This window comes from Carassius carassius, chromosome 6 (assembly GCF_963082965.1).
Source record: "Carassius carassius chromosome 6, fCarCar2.1, whole genome shotgun sequence".
In the NCBI taxonomy this organism is placed as follows: Eukaryota; Metazoa; Chordata; class Actinopteri; order Cypriniformes; family Cyprinidae; genus Carassius; species Carassius carassius.
This window is the reverse complement of record NC_081760.1, coordinates 10,305,635-10,324,581: the sequence shown is the minus strand read 5'-3', so window position 1 is coordinate 10,324,581 and position 18,947 is coordinate 10,305,635. Positions and strand designations below refer to the sequence as shown.

At 36.6% G+C, this 18,947-nt stretch overlaps 1 protein-coding gene across 1 annotated transcript in view; it reads right to left on the bottom strand.

Annotated features, from left to right (window-relative positions):
* Nucleotides 1-13,486: 13,486 nt before the first annotated feature.
* LOC132142370 (Krueppel-like factor 7) overlaps nucleotides 13,487-18,947 on the bottom strand; it is a 44,069-nt gene continuing 38,608 nt past the window's right edge. Inside the window, exon 4 of the mRNA XM_059552179.1 lies at nucleotides 13,487-16,654. Coding sequence (XP_059408162.1) covers nucleotides 16,603-16,654 — 52 coding nt within the window. The 3' untranslated portion in view covers nucleotides 13,487-16,602. The remainder of the gene's footprint in view (nucleotides 16,655-18,947) is intronic.

Sequence of the window (18,947 nt, the reverse complement as noted above, 5' to 3'; positions counted from 1 at the left end):
GAACATGAATACATGACTTCACAGGAAGTGAAAAGGGAAAATCACCCAATTGTTATTGCGCACCGGGTCACCAGTCAGAACTAACAATGGAGCAGAGCCGTTGAAAGAGTTTTTAAAGGCTCTGCAATGGAAGGGTTCACGCAAGTATTTGAGTATTTACACATTTTGTTATTATTATACAAACTCTAGTATTTATGAATGGTTATGATGAGGAATGTTAAGTTTGCTTATTGTATTGTATAAATAGGTGAAACAAATGTTTTAGTATTTATGAGGCTGTGCGTGGGTAAGAAAGCACACAAGATGAGACCACTACAATTCTTTAATCGTCAGTTAGCCATACAAGTATAATAAACATATATATTTAGACTATAATTATTAATAATAATAATACATTACATTTATATAGCGCTTTTCTAGGCACTCAAAGCGCTTACATTGTCAGGGTTCTCTCCTCATCCACCACCAGTGTGCAGCATCCACCTGGATGATGCGACGGCAGCCATAGTGCGCCAGAACGCCCACCACACACCAGCTTACTGGTGGAGAGGAGACAGAGTGATGAAGCCAATCAGTAGATATGGGGATTGTTAGGAGGCCATGATGGTCAGAGGCCAATGGGCGAATTTAGCCAGGATGCCGAGGTCACACCTCTACTCTTTTCAAAAGACTTCCTGGGATTTTTAATGACCACAGAGAGTCAGGACCTCGGTTTAACGTCTCATCCGAAGGACGGTGCTTGTTGACAGTATAGTGTCCCCATCACTACACTGGGGCGCTAGAACCCACACAGACCACAGGGTGAGCACCCCCTGCTGGCCTCACTAGCACCTCTTCCAGCAGCAACCTAGTTTTCACAGGAGGTCTCCCATCCAGGTACTGACCAGGCTCAGCCCTGCTTAGCTTCAGTGGGAAACCGGTCTTGGGCTCCAGGGTGATATGGCTGCCGGCTATTAGACAGAGGTGGAAAGAGTACAAAAATATTCTACTCAAGTAAAAGTACCATTACATTAATGAAATTTTACTTAAGTACAAGTAAAAGTACCAGTCTAAAAATCAACTCAAGTAAAAGTAAAAAGTAGCTCATTTAAAATTTACTCAGAGTAAAAATTACTTAGTTACATTTTAACAGTGGGAGGGAGTCAAAAATGGGACAGGCCAAGGGTATCAAACTCAGTTCCTGGAGGGCCACAGTCCTGCACAGTTTAGATATAACCCTAATTAAACACACCTGATCCAGCTAATCTAATCATTTAGGTTTATTTGAAAACTACATGATATGTGTGCTGGAGCAGGGTTAGAACTAAACTCTGCAGGGCTACGGCCCTCCAGGAACTGAGTTTGACACCCTTGGGATAGGTCTATTAATCTCAAACTAGTTGTTTTTAATTAAAGGAATCAGTTATTTAGAATAATAAAACATTTGGGCTGTTACCAGGCAAATCAGTATCAACAAACTCATCTTTTAATGCAGAGGAAATGCAGAAGATTCATTGGAAGTGGCATTTAGATGTATTACACTAGTGCAGGACAAGAATGCATTTAACCTGCAGTTACAAATGCATGAATAATGTTTTGATATACAAGACATAAAATGTTGAATACTCATTTGAAATGATAAGAAATTAATTATTTAAAAAAAATGTATGTATGTATGTATATATTCATGATGATTTTTGGAGGAAAAGACGGCATTCTTTGTGTGATTTTGATTTAATGTACGAAATTATATAAATATGGGAATTTTCTGCCCCTATATCTTCAATTTTGTGATCATTCTAAACATAGGCGCCGATTTATGTTTTTCTCCGTGGGTGCTCAAGGGCGCAAGCCATTTAAAAAATAAAAAAATAGACTAGGCTATTAAAAAAATATTGCATTTCAGAACCTTAGGCTAATGGACAGCGGCCGATACAAACAAACACAACAGCGTCACTTCTCAAAAATACAAACAGGATTGGAGATGAAAAGTTTAACTGACATGTAACCGCTAATGCGTTCAGCTTCTTGGGAAATTAATGTTTTGTAAATATTGATTAAAAGACTATTGCGAAAGGACAGCGTTTCCATTAACCGATTGTTGCGACTAAAATAATGAGTTTCTGGGAATGTCTACCTCATTTATGTTTCGAGGTTTCTTTTGATAGTGGCATGGCTTTTCTTTGAGGTTTCGAATCCATTATTCATATAGGCTAAAAAAATATTTTTTTATTTTATGTATTTAACAAAGAACTTGTATTCTGTCCAAAAGTAGGCTACTTTTGTGTCCATTAGTTTTTCCTCTTTTAAACCGTATATAGGCCTATACTTGAGCAGAAAAATGTTCCCATTTAAACCCTGTTACGAACTTTAAGGAGTCTAGGGAATGTACCGTAACATTTACATATTAACGTACTGCTGGGTATGAAATGAGGTGGAAGAACATGACAGACAAAACTTTGAAAGAGAAAAAATACTGGACGTTTATTCACAAAAAGCCAAAGCCACTAGATCCAGTAAAATAATGTCGATATATCAATATTAATAGGTTTGGTTTTTTTATAACAAATCTGTCCATTTTAGTCTGATTAATGATTAGTGATTACGGAAAGCAGTAAATGATTACATACTCGCACGGCACTGTATAGTGGGGGATGGGACGTTTTCAGAAACGCTGTGATTGGTGGATAGGATATGGAACATGCATGCGACTGGTTATGTCACTGTCACTGACAACAACATAACCAATCACAGTGTGGCAGACGCTTCATAGCGCCAACTGCAATGTTTAATTTTAAATAAATGTAGCCTACTGGCAGTCTGGCACTGGCACACGTGGGTGCTCATTTTCCGTGGGTGCTCGGTATTTTCCGTGGGTGCTCCACGGTATCGGCGCCTATGATTCTAAATGCATTTTAGGAGACTGAATCACACAGTGAAAGAACGCACTATAAGCGCGCACATCATTAAAACAAAAAATATGATATTATCGTATAATAGATGATATATATAGCACACTCCTCACCACTGTCTTTTTGGCTAATTTGTGCAAAACCTCTTGCTAAAATGTCAAAGCTTCATTTTAACCACCAATGCAACGATGCAATTATTTAGCTTACCTCTACATTCTTGCGAAGGGTTGATGTCTTGTCGAGATTTTATAAGCTGCTAGTTTGGTCTTCCTAAGCAAGTACAGCTTACACTGCATAATAGAGCATACATATGGCCAGGGGTTCACTTCATTTCCTTCGAGTTCAACTTCAGAATATGACGGGGTTTCGTTTTCAGCGGTGTCTGCACCACTAAATCCCTGTTTTGTCCGTCTGCATCTTTCTTGTGATTTTAGCGCCAGTTTGCCCTCCTGCCCATTATTTACTGACGTAGTTTCCAGGGAGCGATTTTTTTTTTTTTTTTTTTTTTTTACTCAGTAATTAATGTGTTTTAAAATGTAGCGAAGTACAATACTTTAAACAAAATATACTTAAGTAAAAGTAAAATTACAGATTTAAAAAATTACTTTAAAAAGTATTAGTACACAAAAAAGCTACTCAATTACAGTAACGCGAGTAAATGTAATTCGTTACTTTCCACCTCTGCTATTAGATATATAAGATACATAGATACACATGAAAATCTTTATGTTAGCCAGTGCTAATCAAGCAAAACTAAATTCTGTGCAGGTTTAGAGAAGTTCGGGGAATTTAAAATTGTGGCACTATGATAAAAGCCCCGTTGGGTGATAAGTAATGCATATTTGATTTAGCCAAATGAAGGCTGATTTGAATAAAAAGCTCTGTGTGAAGTGTGTCTCTCATGAGCAGAAGCAGCGGGTTTGGATCTCTGGAGACAGGTGTTGACTAATGAGGAGCTTTTTCTGAATCCAGCCATGATGATTAAGTGTTAGTTACAACAGGTCAGCTTGACACATTTCCAATAACTGGGAAATATTTTGGGGCTTTTTGATTTGCAGGACAACACTAAAGAATAAATTAGTAATGAAATGTCTAAGTGGCTCACCACTGACTCTCGTGACTTTCTGGTGTCTCCTTCAAGGACTATTCAGAGTTTAAAGAAAGAAATTCATCAACCAGCTAGTAGTCAAAATCATTGTCAGAATGTATTTTTTCCTCTTTTCAATACTCATGTTCAAAACACCAGTTTTCAACTAAACAGTGGAATGGAAGACCCAGCCTCAATCTTCCACCTTCTAGTAAAACAATATCGGAAAATGTTACTTCAGATCTAACAATGCCACTTCATTTCTTGTTTTAAACTTTTTTTTTCAAAGTTCACTCTGAGGTGGAAACTAATGTCCATATAGTAATTGCAAATGTGTTGATAGGCTCTGCTCCTTTAAGACAGACAGTTGTGATGCTTGCCCTTTAAGATCAATCACCTCAAACAGGAAGCAGTCAATGATTTGCTAAAGGAGAGTCTTAAAATGCTCACACTCTCATTTGTCCTCTATCTCAGCTCCTTTTTTCATAAAAATAAATAAATATATAAACGCACATATTTTAATATTTTCATGTGATTAATGCCAAAAAGTATTTATTTATTTGTTGGTTTATTTGAATATTTATTGTGGATTAATTTGAAGCCAAATGCTGTTTTTGTGGTAATGTGAATGGTGTTATTTGTGCCTACAGTGTTATGACTACAAATATACCATAGTAAAATTATGGATACACTGTAAAAAGAAACTTTGGCTTGGCACACTGATTTAATGTTTTTGTTATAGTCAAAGTGCTCATTAATAAAACAACATTTTGTGTGATCGAATTTAACTGGATTGAATGAGTGAGTGATGAATTTGTTGAGGGTGGTGAATTTAAGTCTAAAGCAGAGTACCGTAGTAAATCCTCTCAACTACGCCAGGCTTGTTTGTAATAAAGCTATAGTAAGGAGCAAGATAAGCAGAGATGCTGAACTCTATTTCTAACTTGGCAGACTTGTAAACACTGCCAAATGTGACGACAATGTCCCGTAACCGCTGCCAGTTGCCTGCCAGATACCTGACAGCTCTCAATGATTCTGCTGTTTCTCCGCCAATAAGGATTGTAAAGCCTGTCCCGCTGCATTAAGAGCTCTGAAGCTTCCAGATTTTTCTCCCACTTTGAAAACACACCCTTAGCACCACACTGACAACATTCAGAGGAGCTTGTTTTGGTATTACCAAGATGCAGCAGCTAAATCTCAGAGCGATCCGATGTTTTTAAGAAGGTAGTGAAGTTTTCAGATTCTTCTCCTGCTTTGAAAACGCACCCTTAGCGTCAGACTGGCGACATCCAAAGGAGCATGTTTTGATATTACCAAGGTGCAGAAGCTAAATCTCAGAGCGTTCCAATGTTTTTAAGAAGGTAGTGAAGTTTCTCAGAATTTTATGCTTATAATTGTCAATTATCGCAATTTTTTTTTTCAAAGAATGAAAGGGAAACCAAATAGTCGAATTTTAAAAACATACAGTTGGTTGAACAAGTAGTTGACACCTGAAAAATGCGATGCATTTGAAGAAAAGGCTTCCATTTAATTCAATCACACTGAGATTCTCAGTTAGAGGACTAATTCAATTAGGCTAGAATCCACCCCTTTGTCTTGGTGCCTGGATGAATTAAAGTTTAAACAGACTTGATACGGACTGTCAGACCCCATTAGAAAACAGCAATCTGACAAAAAAAGAGACGGAGTGAGAGCTTTGGCACAAAGCTACTAGTGCCAACGTTATTCAGGCTGTTGGTATAAATTAAACATTGACTGTTCTCATACCACTACAGGGACACAAACGCTCCACTGATTATATGCTGTCAGCGTGCAGCAAACACAACCAGCAAAAGTGAAGGTCAAACACGTCAGGATTTTACATGAGAGAGAGACTTCACTCTACTGTTTGATGGATGCCGCTATTTCATCTGACATCACCTTTCTTGCAGCTTTCCAAATATGAAATGATGCAAGAGATGAGGACTGGATGACAGATTTGCCTAACTCAAATCCTTTTGAAGACAGCACTACAGTTTAGGAAAGAAACCAACCGGAAAAGAACATTTTAGAGACCCTTAGCACTTCATAATAAAGAATATAAAACCTATAATATATGACAACTGTTAAAGACACCTTGTGATAAATTTTGCTATCTCAATTTATTTCGAGGTCTGCATCAGACTCTGCCTTCGGACTCTGACTCTGAAATTCTGTGAATATGTATTTTTAATACACACTGTCGTATGAGCAACAAAGATAACAAAAAGGTCTCTTGTATTGATTCTGGATCACTGCGAATCAGTTGTGAACTTCTGCTGAACACAATTCATTGAGTATCTGATTCAAATGACTATAGGCCCGTTTCGAATTAAGATAACTATAACAATAATTAGATTCACATCCACAGGCTTGTACCATGATGGTGGCTGAACAAACTCAGGGTTACAAGATTAGTTTTGCTGGTACCATGACACTGATCATCAACTTGTGTTGTGTTGATCCTGAATTTATGAAACATTTGCACATGAAAGTGTGACATTAGTAACAAACAGCCAATCACATGCATTGAAACTCTGATTCACTTCAGTGTGATTAAAAGATTAAAAGATTGATTAATATGAAGGATTTATCAATGAAAGAGGACAACTTAAAGAAAACATTTTGCCGTATTATGGAATTACTTTTGTGCCAATAAAAATGAAAATGTCTTTGAAACTAACTAACTAAATAAATCCTTCACACAACAACAAACACCACATGAGCAGTCATGTCCGATTCCCCTGTTGAAAAAAAAATGGTCCGGTCAAATCACTGGTCGCTGGTTTCAGAATCAGAATCAGAATCAGAATCAGAATGAGCTTTATTGCCAGGTATGTTTACACATACGAGGAATTTGTTTTTGTGATAGAAGCTCTGCAGTACAACAGAATGACAGTGACAGAACATAAAACACATAATAAAAGAATAAAAAATACAAATAAGTAGGTAAGGAATGACAATATACAAATTGACAATTGTATGGCAGGTATATTACAAAAATCAGTTATGCATGTACAGGTATATTATGTGCAAATTTTTAAGTGTACACTAAGTATGTGTGCTAGATAAATAAGTGTATGTGTATATAAATATAAAGTGTAGTGTGTTCCACAGTTATTATCAAATGTTCATTAGATCGATTGCCTGAGGGAAGAAACTATTCCTGTGTCTGGTCGTTCTGGTGCTCAGTGCTCTGTAGCGTCGACCAGATGGCAACAGTTCAAAGAGGGAGTGTGCTGGATGTGAGGGGTCCAGAGTGATTTTGCCAGCCCTATTACTCACTCTGGATAAGTACAGTTCTTGAATAGAAGGGAGGGTTGTACCGATGATTCGCTCAGCAGTCCGGACTACCCTCTGTAGTCTTCTGAGGTCCGATTTAGAAGCTGAGCTGAACCAGACAGTTACTGAAGTGCAGAGGATGGATTCGATGATGGTGGAGTAGAACTGTTTCAGCAGATCCTGTGACAGGTTAAACTTCCTCAGCTGGCGAAGGAAGTACAACCTCTGCTGGGCCTTATTCACAATGGAGTCAATGTGAATGTCCCACTTCAGGTCCTGAGAGATAGTGGTGCCCAGGAACCTGAATGACTCCACTGCAGTCACAGTGCGGTTCATGATGGTGAGTGGGGGGAGAGCAGGGGGTTTCTCCTGAAGTCCACGATCATCTCCACTGTTTTCAGTGTGTTAAGCTCCAGGATTTTGAGAGTGCACCAGACAGCCAGCTCTTTAACCTCCTGTCTGTAAGCAGACTCATTCGTCCTGAATGAGGCCGAAGAATGTTGTGTCATCTGCAAACTTCAGGAGCTTGACAGAGGGGTCCTTAGATGTGCAATCATTAGTGTACAGGGAGAAGAGCAGTGGGGAGAGAATGCAGCCCTGGGGAGCTCCGGTGCTGATTGTACGGGTGCTGGATTTGTATTTTCCCAGCCTCACTAGCTGCTGTCTGTCTGTCAGGAAGCTGTTGATCCACTGACAGACAGAGGTGGGCATGTAGAGCTGAGTTAGTTTGGGCAGGAGGAGGTTTGGGATGATCGTGTTAAAGGCCGAGCTGAAGTCTACAAACAGGATCCTCACATAAGTCCCCTGTCTGGTTTCCCAGCCTGACTAGCTAAAGTAGTGGCCGAAACCCTTCTAAAACCAGCCTGCTGACCAGTTATGACCAGGCTGGATGACCAGCTAAAACCAGCCACCTAGGTTGGCTTTAGAAGTTTTATTTATTTATTTATTTTTTTCAACAGGGGATTCGGATATCACGGCTCATGTAGTGTTTGTTGTTGTGTGAAGGAAACACCTGCATGCACTTGGAAGATGGAACCATATACCGCCACCTTATGAGTTTCTGACGAATTGGCAAAGTTTATTTAAATTTGTTTGTTTACATTATTGTCACAGTCTTCTTAGTCTGGTCCTGTGTGAACACATAGTGGATTCAGAATCGGAGACGCTTGTTTCATCATGAGGTCGGATTTCCTCTGTGCTAGAAAAGCAGTATGTCATCACTGTATATGTCTGATATGATGAGATGTGAAATCGGAGAACAGGTCAGTGCAGATATAGGGCAATGTGTATTTCTCTGTGCTTGTCTTTGCGCTGACATTTGATCTTGATGAATTTTAAAGCAGGATCAAGGGGAAGCGACAGTCTAGGGCAGTTCATGAAGACAGTGGGAGGTATTGTGCCTTATATGTTTGTTCAGGACTGCACTGAATCACAGAGTGGGATCAGAAGACCTTGGGGTTGAAGGGCAGTGTGTTTAGTCTATGCAGTCAGTGTGGGGTGTTTTTGTTATAAAACTCCACCCCTTCTCATCCAGGTTTTTATTCACCCAGCTATTGAACATTCAGTAAGAATATCTTGGCAGTGTCCGCACTGTAAAAATACTGTAGCTTACTCTTCAGACTCATAAAAAAAGGTGCATATCCTTTGCACTCCTATGGATTCGTTTAAAAACCAGTGGTTCTCAGTTCCAGTCCTCACAAACCACAATTTTGTATGTCTCTTTTATTTAACATGCCTGATGCAGATAACCAGCTCGATAGAAGAGAGCCCTTTGCATGAACTGTGTTCCGACTGACATGGTCCCTACAGTGTTCATTGCTCACTATTCCCCGAGCAGGGGAAATCCCTTGAAGATTTTAATTCTCATTATTGTAATATTGAAAACAGTAATGTTTTCAGGTTGTTCACGCTGTAGTTTACAAGCAGTCTACAAACGATCTGTAGTAACTGTCTACAATATTTACAACTGTCCTCAAAGCAAATGTCTTCAGAGTACAATTAAAGCAAACTCTACTGCTGGGTTGTGTGGTATTACAGTATCTCTCCAGTCACTGTCTTTGATCAGAACATCCCTCCAGCCCCCCTGTTTCCAGGCAGTAAAGCCCCCAGAGCTGCTCTCATCTGTCATTTTTTCCCTTTACACATCCTTCAACCCTCTCTCCCCCTGCCTCTAAGAAATATTTCTCCCGGGACTGTCTTTGTTTTAAGCAAATAGGCAGAATCCAAGCCAAAAGCAGAAAACGAGTGCTTCCATTCATATACATGCGTTGATCCTGGTTCTGAGGCCAAGAGCTGACTAAGCCAAGGCAATGCTGAGTAAATCTTTTGCATTCAACCTGCTGCTATTTGGAAAAAAAAAAAAAAGAACAGAAGATTTTTATTCAAGTTTGCTGTGTATATACATAAATATATTTCATACTCAAACAGAACAATGTATTTCGGCTTTAATATCAAGATGGATGAGATTAAGATTTGTTGTCTATTTTAAAATGTTATATATTAATTAATAGCATCAAGATTTATTTTTCACAAACACTTCACCATTTAAATCGGCTCTTTACATTTTACAGACGCTCTTATCCAAAGCAACTTACAATTGTTATACATGTCAGAGGTCACACGCCTCTGGAGCAACTAGGGGTTAAGTGTCTTGCTCAGGAACACATTGGTGTCTCACAGTGGATTCAAACCCGGGTCTCTCACACCAAAGGCATGTGTCTTATCCACTGCGCCAACATCCCCAGTGCATTCATTATAGTAATGAGATTGTTTTGTAGTAGGGTAATGAGAACTGCGGTTTAAAAATGTGCTTACTGAAACAAATGCTGTAATTTCCTTCATTTTCACAAAGCAAAATCTAATTTCTAGATTTTTGGGTGAAATATGACCTGCACATGATCTAGACAGTCTTTGTGTGATTCACCCTTCAGGTGAAAGGAGAGTCATATCCAGAGATTTTTCTCTTTTGCTAACGGATTCCCAGTCCCCAAAGCACTCTAGACATGAACCATCATGTCAGTATAATTGTAAAATGATAGGCAATAAGTCAGACAGATACAAGTGAATGAATCTTAAGATGAGGGTGCCCGTTTCAATTATGTACATTAGTTATAGATGAGGAACCTTTTGGGAATAACCCATACCAAATACATTAGCAGAATTAATACACTGTGGAAGGCCATTTTCTTGTACATAATTGCACCCTAATTATCCATTAGTTATTGAATTACCCTTTTATCTGTTTGTCACAGGCAAAGGCTTAATAAATGGAAGAGAAGTCATCAACTTGGTTATCCATGCTCCAAATTTGCAACACAGTGAGCGAGGGAATATACAGAGAGAGAGGGATGAAGAGATTACACTACAGAGAAAGATGGAGACAGAAAGAGATGGAGAGATAGAGAGAAAGATACATATATATATTCATGAGCCTCTTCGGGATGTAATTAAGAATCAAATAGCTACAAGAAAGCTATTAATAAGAGTAGAAGGGATGTTTTAAGAGACTGTGCAAGTAACTCTGAAGATTTTTGCTTTACTTTGTCTCTGCTGATGTACAGCAATCTGAAAAATTTATTTGGCAAATGATTTCAACTAAGAATGTTTCTCGCCCCCCCAACATCCATTTATAATTATTTATATTTTACTGTGAATAGTGTATTTAGAGTTTGCTTATGTTAGTTAATTTGAAACCGAATGTGACCATAAAAAAGTAAAATATCAAAATATCTATGAAAAAAATAATATAGTGGATTATTGTTGTATTTAATCAAAAGTTGGATCTATACTTTTTTTCTCTCTCTTGGTTAAAAAACAGTTTTCACTTGGAAATGCATTGTAATCTGGGAAATTATTTAGGAAATTATTTCAATATGTTTGTTTGGTTAATAATTATGTTTCAATAATAATAATATATATATATATATATATATATATATATATATATATATATATATATAATATTATTATATAATATGATTTGTGTAAATTTCAATTACACAATTGTAAAATACAATTTCATAACAGAATGCATAAATACCATGCATTCTGTTATGAAATTATGTAGAATTTTTCAAGAGATTCAGACTTCAACTTCGGCACATCTAAAAAGGCTTAAAAATAACAGGGAAACTACAATATCAATAAGATTCTACCATTTATTACACATAATGACATTCTTAAATAAAAATGCTTGACTTAACAGTTCTTGCATAGATATATTACAATACCAATTTAAAAAAGAATTATGAAACAAACCAGTAACAAAAATAAACTCTTTTCCTTTTTTCTTAATAAAGAACATTGTCATACTAACATCATATAATACAAATAATATATGCAAACACTTTTTACAACAAATAAAACAAAACAAACAACAGAAATTATAATGAAAATAAAAATCGGCATAAATATAGGAGCAAAGTGGAAAGCATGAAACGCCTGCATAAAGCAGAGGGATTGGAACAGATTTTATTTACAGCAGGAAGTGTGGAAAAAAGCTTTTAACCGGAAAACTACACTACAAGTGCAACAAACATTGGAAATTACTCTGTTTATCAGCGTCATACCATCCATTTGTAAGCTTTTAGCACAGCGTTTTGAGCAATGGAAGGGTACAAAGAAAACAATGCTTCAGATGTCTAGAGAGCAAATGGAGACCAGCTGCTAATGTGAATGTACAGACTAATGCGTCAATCCAAAAACAATGTACAGACCTCTAAAACGGACTAATCATAGTATCACGAGATATGAAATGCATTCAGACTCCTAATTTAGTGATCCCTGCATGTTTAGTAGTGTCTCAGCTCATGTTAGATCTTCAGGATGTAACATTTTCCATTGTAGAATGTAAAAACATACCTGCAAGTGTGCATTACAAATAATTGCATTATCCCACAGCAAAAAGGTCAGTTAGTTGTCTGTGTGATTTAAATGTGGGTAACATATAAGGTTTATAAACACTTGAGAAAAACTAAAGACAGTGCACTTAAAGCAAGCCATAAAAAATAAAAACAGACAAGCTTCTCTGTGGGGTTTCTCAGGACCATTAAGACAAACTCATTAGCTAGTTTTTGCCAAGATAACATCCCTAATTGGTCCGGCTGGAGGATGTTAAAGAAGGATTTTAGGAAAAAGGGGCACTTAAAGTTAACAAATGGTCAAAAATTCCACAAGGAAAACTACACGTGAAGATCATATATCCTTATTCATAGAATGCAAAAATTTGTCAAGCTCTATGAGAATTTTAGCAAACGATTTACAGTGTGAACACTCTTTCTATCCCATGAGCATTTAAGTAAATAGTAAATCCTCACAAAACCTGATCAAAAATGCCTAGGTCATATTTCAACAAGAATTGCCTGTTAAGAAAACTATTCAAATGATTTTGCTTTGTGACAATATTGTCATGACTGACAATTTCCCCAACTTCTCATGAACAAACTGCAGTACAATAGACTGTACAGTACACAGTACACACACACATACACACACACACACCAAATCAGGCTGATGTGACCTTGGACAACAAAACCAGTCTTAAGGGTCAAATTTTCAAAATTGAGATTTATACAGCGTCTGAAAGCTGAATAAATAAGCTTTCTATTGATGTATGATTTATTAGGATCTCACAATATTTGGTCAGGTTACAACTATTTGCATATCTGGAATCTGAGGGTGCAAAAAAAATCGAAATACTGAGAAAATCACCTTTGAAGTTGTCCAAATGAATTCTTAACAATGCATATTACTAATCAAAAATTAAGTTTTGATATATATACCGTAGGAAATTTACAAAATATCTTCATGGAACATGATCTTAATATCCTAATGATTTTTGGCATAAAAGAAAAATCGATAATTCTGACCCGTAATGTGTTTTTTTTTTTTGGCTGTTGCTAAAAATATACACCGGCAACTTAAGACTGGTTTTGTGGTCCGTGTCACATATATCTATTTAAATGAGAATTAGGTAATGATGTCACTATGCAGAAAGAAGTCTTACTTAATCCAAATCTTTCTTTTAATCTTTGAGGTGAAATGTGAAACATGTTTTTGACAGGTTCTGTGATAATATATTTTATTATTAATTATATGTGTTTTACCCTTCTTGCCACAGAATCTAAAATAAACACCTGATGCCATTATTTGCATCTATTTCAACCCTTTGTTGAATTGAAACAATCTTGCATCGTAATTAACAGGACCGATCTTCTTATAGGTGTTGAGAGGTTTCATTCGTGTAAATATTGGATTGTGTTGCCAAAAAATATGGAATAAAATGATGCTTTAATTCCTAGTCTGCATACCCCAAGATCATGCTTGCTACAATTTTTGTAACATTTCAGGTTGCAGTCTTCTATGAAAAGCATGTTTCACGCACTAGATTTTAAATGGAAAAGCGGCCAGTATGATGGTCTCTTGAGAAAAATCAGATGCGCACGGCTCTGTTCTGGATTCAGGTGACCTTGTGTCTTTGTTATTCTTCATAGACTAATGTGGCCAGGGAGGGAGGTAAGCTGACACCCGGCTACACAGTGAAATTGACTGTGTCGGGCAGTTGCGATAAGATCTCCTGGTCAGCATAAGTGTAGCATGCGGCCTCCAGTGTGGTCCTACTCCGTTCCACCCCATTGAGGGGCTAGCCGCTGCTGGGAGAGCCCAATTCCTTTTTCATTACCCAGACCACCATTCTGTCAGACGTGCCTCCCGTTGGTCCATGTTAGACAAGTGAGTGAGAAGGACAAGGCACTGACAGACGGTTTGAACAAGACATGAATATCCTTGTCCAGCACCAATTGTTGGGTGATATGAATCAAATGGTATTTTAAATCTTAAGATATGGTTAAAATCATCATTGACTTTGATTTTGCATCTGATCTCACACTTTGAATAAGTCAAAGCATCAGTATCAGCATTATGATGTTTATATACAGTATGCAATGATTAAAAATAAATCAAATACATTTTATAAATTTTTAAGTTCTGGGCCTCTGAGTTCAATCATACAATGTGGTTTCCACCACAACGCACACAAAACAGGATGTTGGGAAAAAGGCATAGTTCACACAAAAGTGCAAACTTTCATTTTTTACTCACCCTTATGTTGAGTCTAAATCTGTATGACTTTCTTTTAGCAGAACGTTTATAATATTTAACAAATATTACGAAAGTGAAGAGGAACAAGTGGAGCTCTGAAAAGACCAGCTGCAAAAGTAGTCAAAACAACTTAAATTAAAAAATCTGAAATGTTATGCATTATAACTATGCTTGAAAGATACATTTCATCACTTTTGAAGTCCCAAAATCCATTATTTTGCACGTCTTGTAATTGTTTGTTGCAAGTTTGAAAATGTGGAAGTGAAAAAGATATTCAAGACCTATTGCACAAAGTAAGTAAAATTTTTTTCTGTTTTTTAGACACAGAAGTCTTGAAATATAGTCACTTAGACTATTTTTATGGTGCTCCCATGTCATTTTATTTTGAATCTGACAGCCTATTCCTGTTTTTCACTGTAGGAAAAAGAGCATTCTTTAAAACATCTTTGTGTTACACTAAGTAAAGAAAGTCGTACACGTTCAGAATGACACAAAGGTGAGTAAACAGAGTAAAATGAGTAAAATGACAGATTTTAAATTTTATGTGAGCTCTTCCTTCATCAGCAAGCATTTCTGTAGATCTTTATGCATGAGCCACAGTGGGATCTATCTGGAGCAGATCACGCCTTTCAGTGGTCTGAATGATTGCATAAGTGCAGGGCCATCCACAATCAAACAACCTTACATTCAGGAACACTTTCTATCCCACACTTGATTGTACGTTATAATTTAAACCTCACTTCTACTATACAATTTCCACACTGTACAGCCATTTTTTACCAGGAACACAAGGTAGATATGTGTAAGTAAAAAAAAAAAAAAACTTCTTAAAGTCTAAACATGTATATGTCACTTATAGGACCAGCAAAACACAACACACACCTTTTTTATGATGCTTTCATCCGTGCAAACTAAAATAATTGATGGGAAATGTCTGTCCGGAGAGTTTTCAGGACATTCTGTGATGCATTTACCAAATCTAAACTTTGTGATCGCAAATCTCTGCCTTGAATGATTGAAGTCACTGTTCTGTAGTGAAGTCCGCAAATAAACCATGGTACTTTTCTCGTTTCATGCTAGTCCTAGAAATTCTGAAAGAACCCAAGTTTATGGGAAAACATTTCATGGGTCATAAATAATGTTGAGGAATGCTCAAAACCTGTGCAACAACGTTGCTCTTTTTTTTTTTTTTTGCCACTAAAAGTTTGCGTTTCTATAGAAATTAAGTCCACCTTAGATGCGTTCTGTGCCAGTGTAGAATCCACTACTCTTAGCTTGTGCATATGGCAGGTTTTTTTTTTTTTTTGGTCCATTTTTATTTCTTTATTTTTTTTCAAATTTGTACACATCCACAGGAGAAAAGCAAAAAAGAAGTCTTCTGAATTATATAACACTATTCATCATTCAAAAAGATATCTTCCTTAATTATTATTTTTTTTTCCTTTATAAAAAGTCACAAAGTGTCGCTGCGCAGCAGTTGGTTGGCAGGGAGGGATTTCAAAGAGAGATATTTGTCCATCTACGAAGAAGGTGAGAGTGTTTCCTCCACTGCCCCTATTAAGATTCACATTTGAGCAATGGGTGATTCCACTTGGTTGCCTTTTGCCTTTGAAATCCAGATTTCTCCGGATGGACATTCCACTTTAGATCTTGGCTGTGCATTGGTGGGATCAAAGCAGAAAGGCAATCCTTACTCAAAATGAAAAAAATTAAATCCTCTTTGGATTGGCGTCCTACCGCTATGATATTCTCCAAAATTTCTCAAGGAGATGCATTCGGGACACGTCCTACACAGTGCAGTAAATCAAAACAAAGTTCAATTGTAGCGTGTCCGTCTGTGACAATCTGTGTAAGATGTACTCTATGTAAAATTGACGAAAGCTTTAAATGGATCTTGGAGACACTGGAACACAATAATAGTAGTAACTAAATTGAGTCATTGATTTTTTAAGTATTAGGCAAATACCTACTGAAGCACGTTGTCTTTCAGTGACATACGATGTCGTACCACCTTCTCAGATCTGTAGACCTCCAAATTTACGTCCTCACACTTGGCTGACCAAACCTCAAGACCTGTTCCCTCACGGGGGCCTCTCTCTGGTGGGATGAGCGAATGGCCTGAGTGGTATCCGACTCCTTCCCATAATCCCTCTCTTTTTTTCTCCCTCTACTTTCTCTCTGTCTCTTTCTCCACCTCGCCATTTTGCCACGTCCTCCTCTTCCTCCTCAGATGTGTCTCTTCATGTGCAGTGCCAAGTGATCAGATCGAGAGAAACACCTAAAGGGAAAGAAAAAGATAACTGATTAGGAAACCTGTGTGATCTGAAATCTCCATCTTTTTTAATCTAAGAATTTATTTTAATTTTAAAGAATTTATTATAATAGCTTTTAACTTTTTAAATTCTGTCTGTTAAATAACTTTAGTAACACTTTATATAAGGGAACACTATTCGCTATTGATTAGTTGCTTTTTACACTGTGTCTACACCAACAGCTAAAGTCTGTCTACACTAGACGCGACAAAGTGACCATTGAAAATCAATTGAAACTTGTGTCAATATGTCATAAATAGAATGCAGCAGCAGTTTCTGCTATGGATTTGTCTATAACCAAACATAACTACTACTACAACAACTACCTTACTTATAATCAATAAGAAGCAAAGTAGGATTTTGTGGGAAATTTGTATTAATATTGAATATTCCTAATGTTTGATTATTGGAGCATCTTGACCCATCCCTAAAACATATGCTTTCATCCTAATACTCACCTGTCCTGGAACGGCAAGGGGAGGAACACGAATTGGGAAATCACAGGGTGTGTTTTTAGCAAGGTCACAGATGGCAGATCAAGACACTGCCAGGAGGCACCAAACCAGCTGGTGTACCTCCACCCTCTTCAACACCCCCACCCCGCTGTCCTGACAGGGGGTCCGGACACGGTCGGGCCAGATTAAGAATGGGCCTGAGGGCCACGGCTACAGGTCTAGCGTCTCGGTCTACTGTATTTACTGTTCAGACAAGACGGGGAGCCCCATCCGCATGCTGCTTTCCACTGTTCCCGTCAACTTTATAATTGTAATGGTAATCCGGGCTCCCTTGACAAAGACAGAATGAATTCCCCAAGGTGTATGAGCAGCCAGGATGACAAGAGAGGGTGGAGCTGAGCTCAAAGTGAGATGCGCAAGTCTAACAAGCATGAAGGACCTATTTATACATCAAAGCAAAGACAAATTAAGATTCACTTCAGAGGTGGAAGCTCTTGGTCAATACCAGGAGGCAACAGTCTCGCAGGCACTGCACCCAAATTGAAAATATTCTGAAAGAAAGCACAGCTCTACGTGCTTAGCTTTGTACCCAAATGGAAATGCATTCATTTTGTATTTTATTATGTTTCTTTTATGAAATTAAAAGTCCTTCCATGTAAATAATGTTGGAGCATTTAGAGTGTACCAGCATGCATTTAAATTAATTACAGCTTTTTTGTGGAATCTCCCAAATCTTTTAAATGTATTAATGTCTTAATGGCCACATTCACACTGCAGGTCTTGATGCCCAATTCTGATTTGTTGACTTCACCAATTTTTTTTTTTGAGAACCAACTTACATCATATTTTAATGAAAAAAAAATACTATATTGAAATTAATAAATATAATGATATATTTACAATAAATAAAAAATACTATGTTAAAAATAAAAATGTAAACATTACACAAATGTTTAAACAGCGCATTCTATTTAGTTGCACTTCTACTATTTATATATATACACAGTACAGACCAAAAGTTTGGAAACATTACTATTTTAAATTTTTTTGAAAGAAGTTTCTTCTGCTCATCAAACCTGCATTTATTTGATCAAAAAATTAATATTGTGATATATTATTACAATTTAAAATAATTGTTTTTAAATTTATTATACTTTAAATTATCATTTATTTCTGTAATGCAAAGCTGAATTTTTAGGATCATTATCGCATGATCCTTTAGAAATCATTCTAATATGATGATTCTTTATCAAAGTTGGAAACAGATCTGCTGCTTAATATTTTTTCAGAACATGTGATACTTTTTTAGTATACTTTGATTAATAAAAAGTAAAAAAAAAAAAAAAGAAGCTTTGTTTTTAAAATATAAATATTTTGTAATAACAATATACACTACTGGTCAGTAATTTGGGGTCAGTAATTTTTTATTTTATTTCTTTTTTTAAAATAAAATCAATAATTTTATTCAGCAAGGATGTGTTAAATTGATAAAAAGTGATAGTAAAGAAAATATATTATTAGAATTTATATTATTAGAATTTTTTTTTATTTTGAATAAATGCAGTTCTTTTTAACCTTTTATTCATCAAATATATTAGACAGCAGAACTGTTTCCAACACTCATAATAAATCAGAATATTAGAATGATTTCTAAATGATCATGTGATAGACTGGATGTTACATGTGACACTGAAGGCTGGAGTAATTATGCTGAAAATTCAGCTTTGCATCACAGGAATATTTTTTTTCTATATTCAAATAGAAAACTATTATTTTAAGTTGTAATAATATTTCACAATATTAC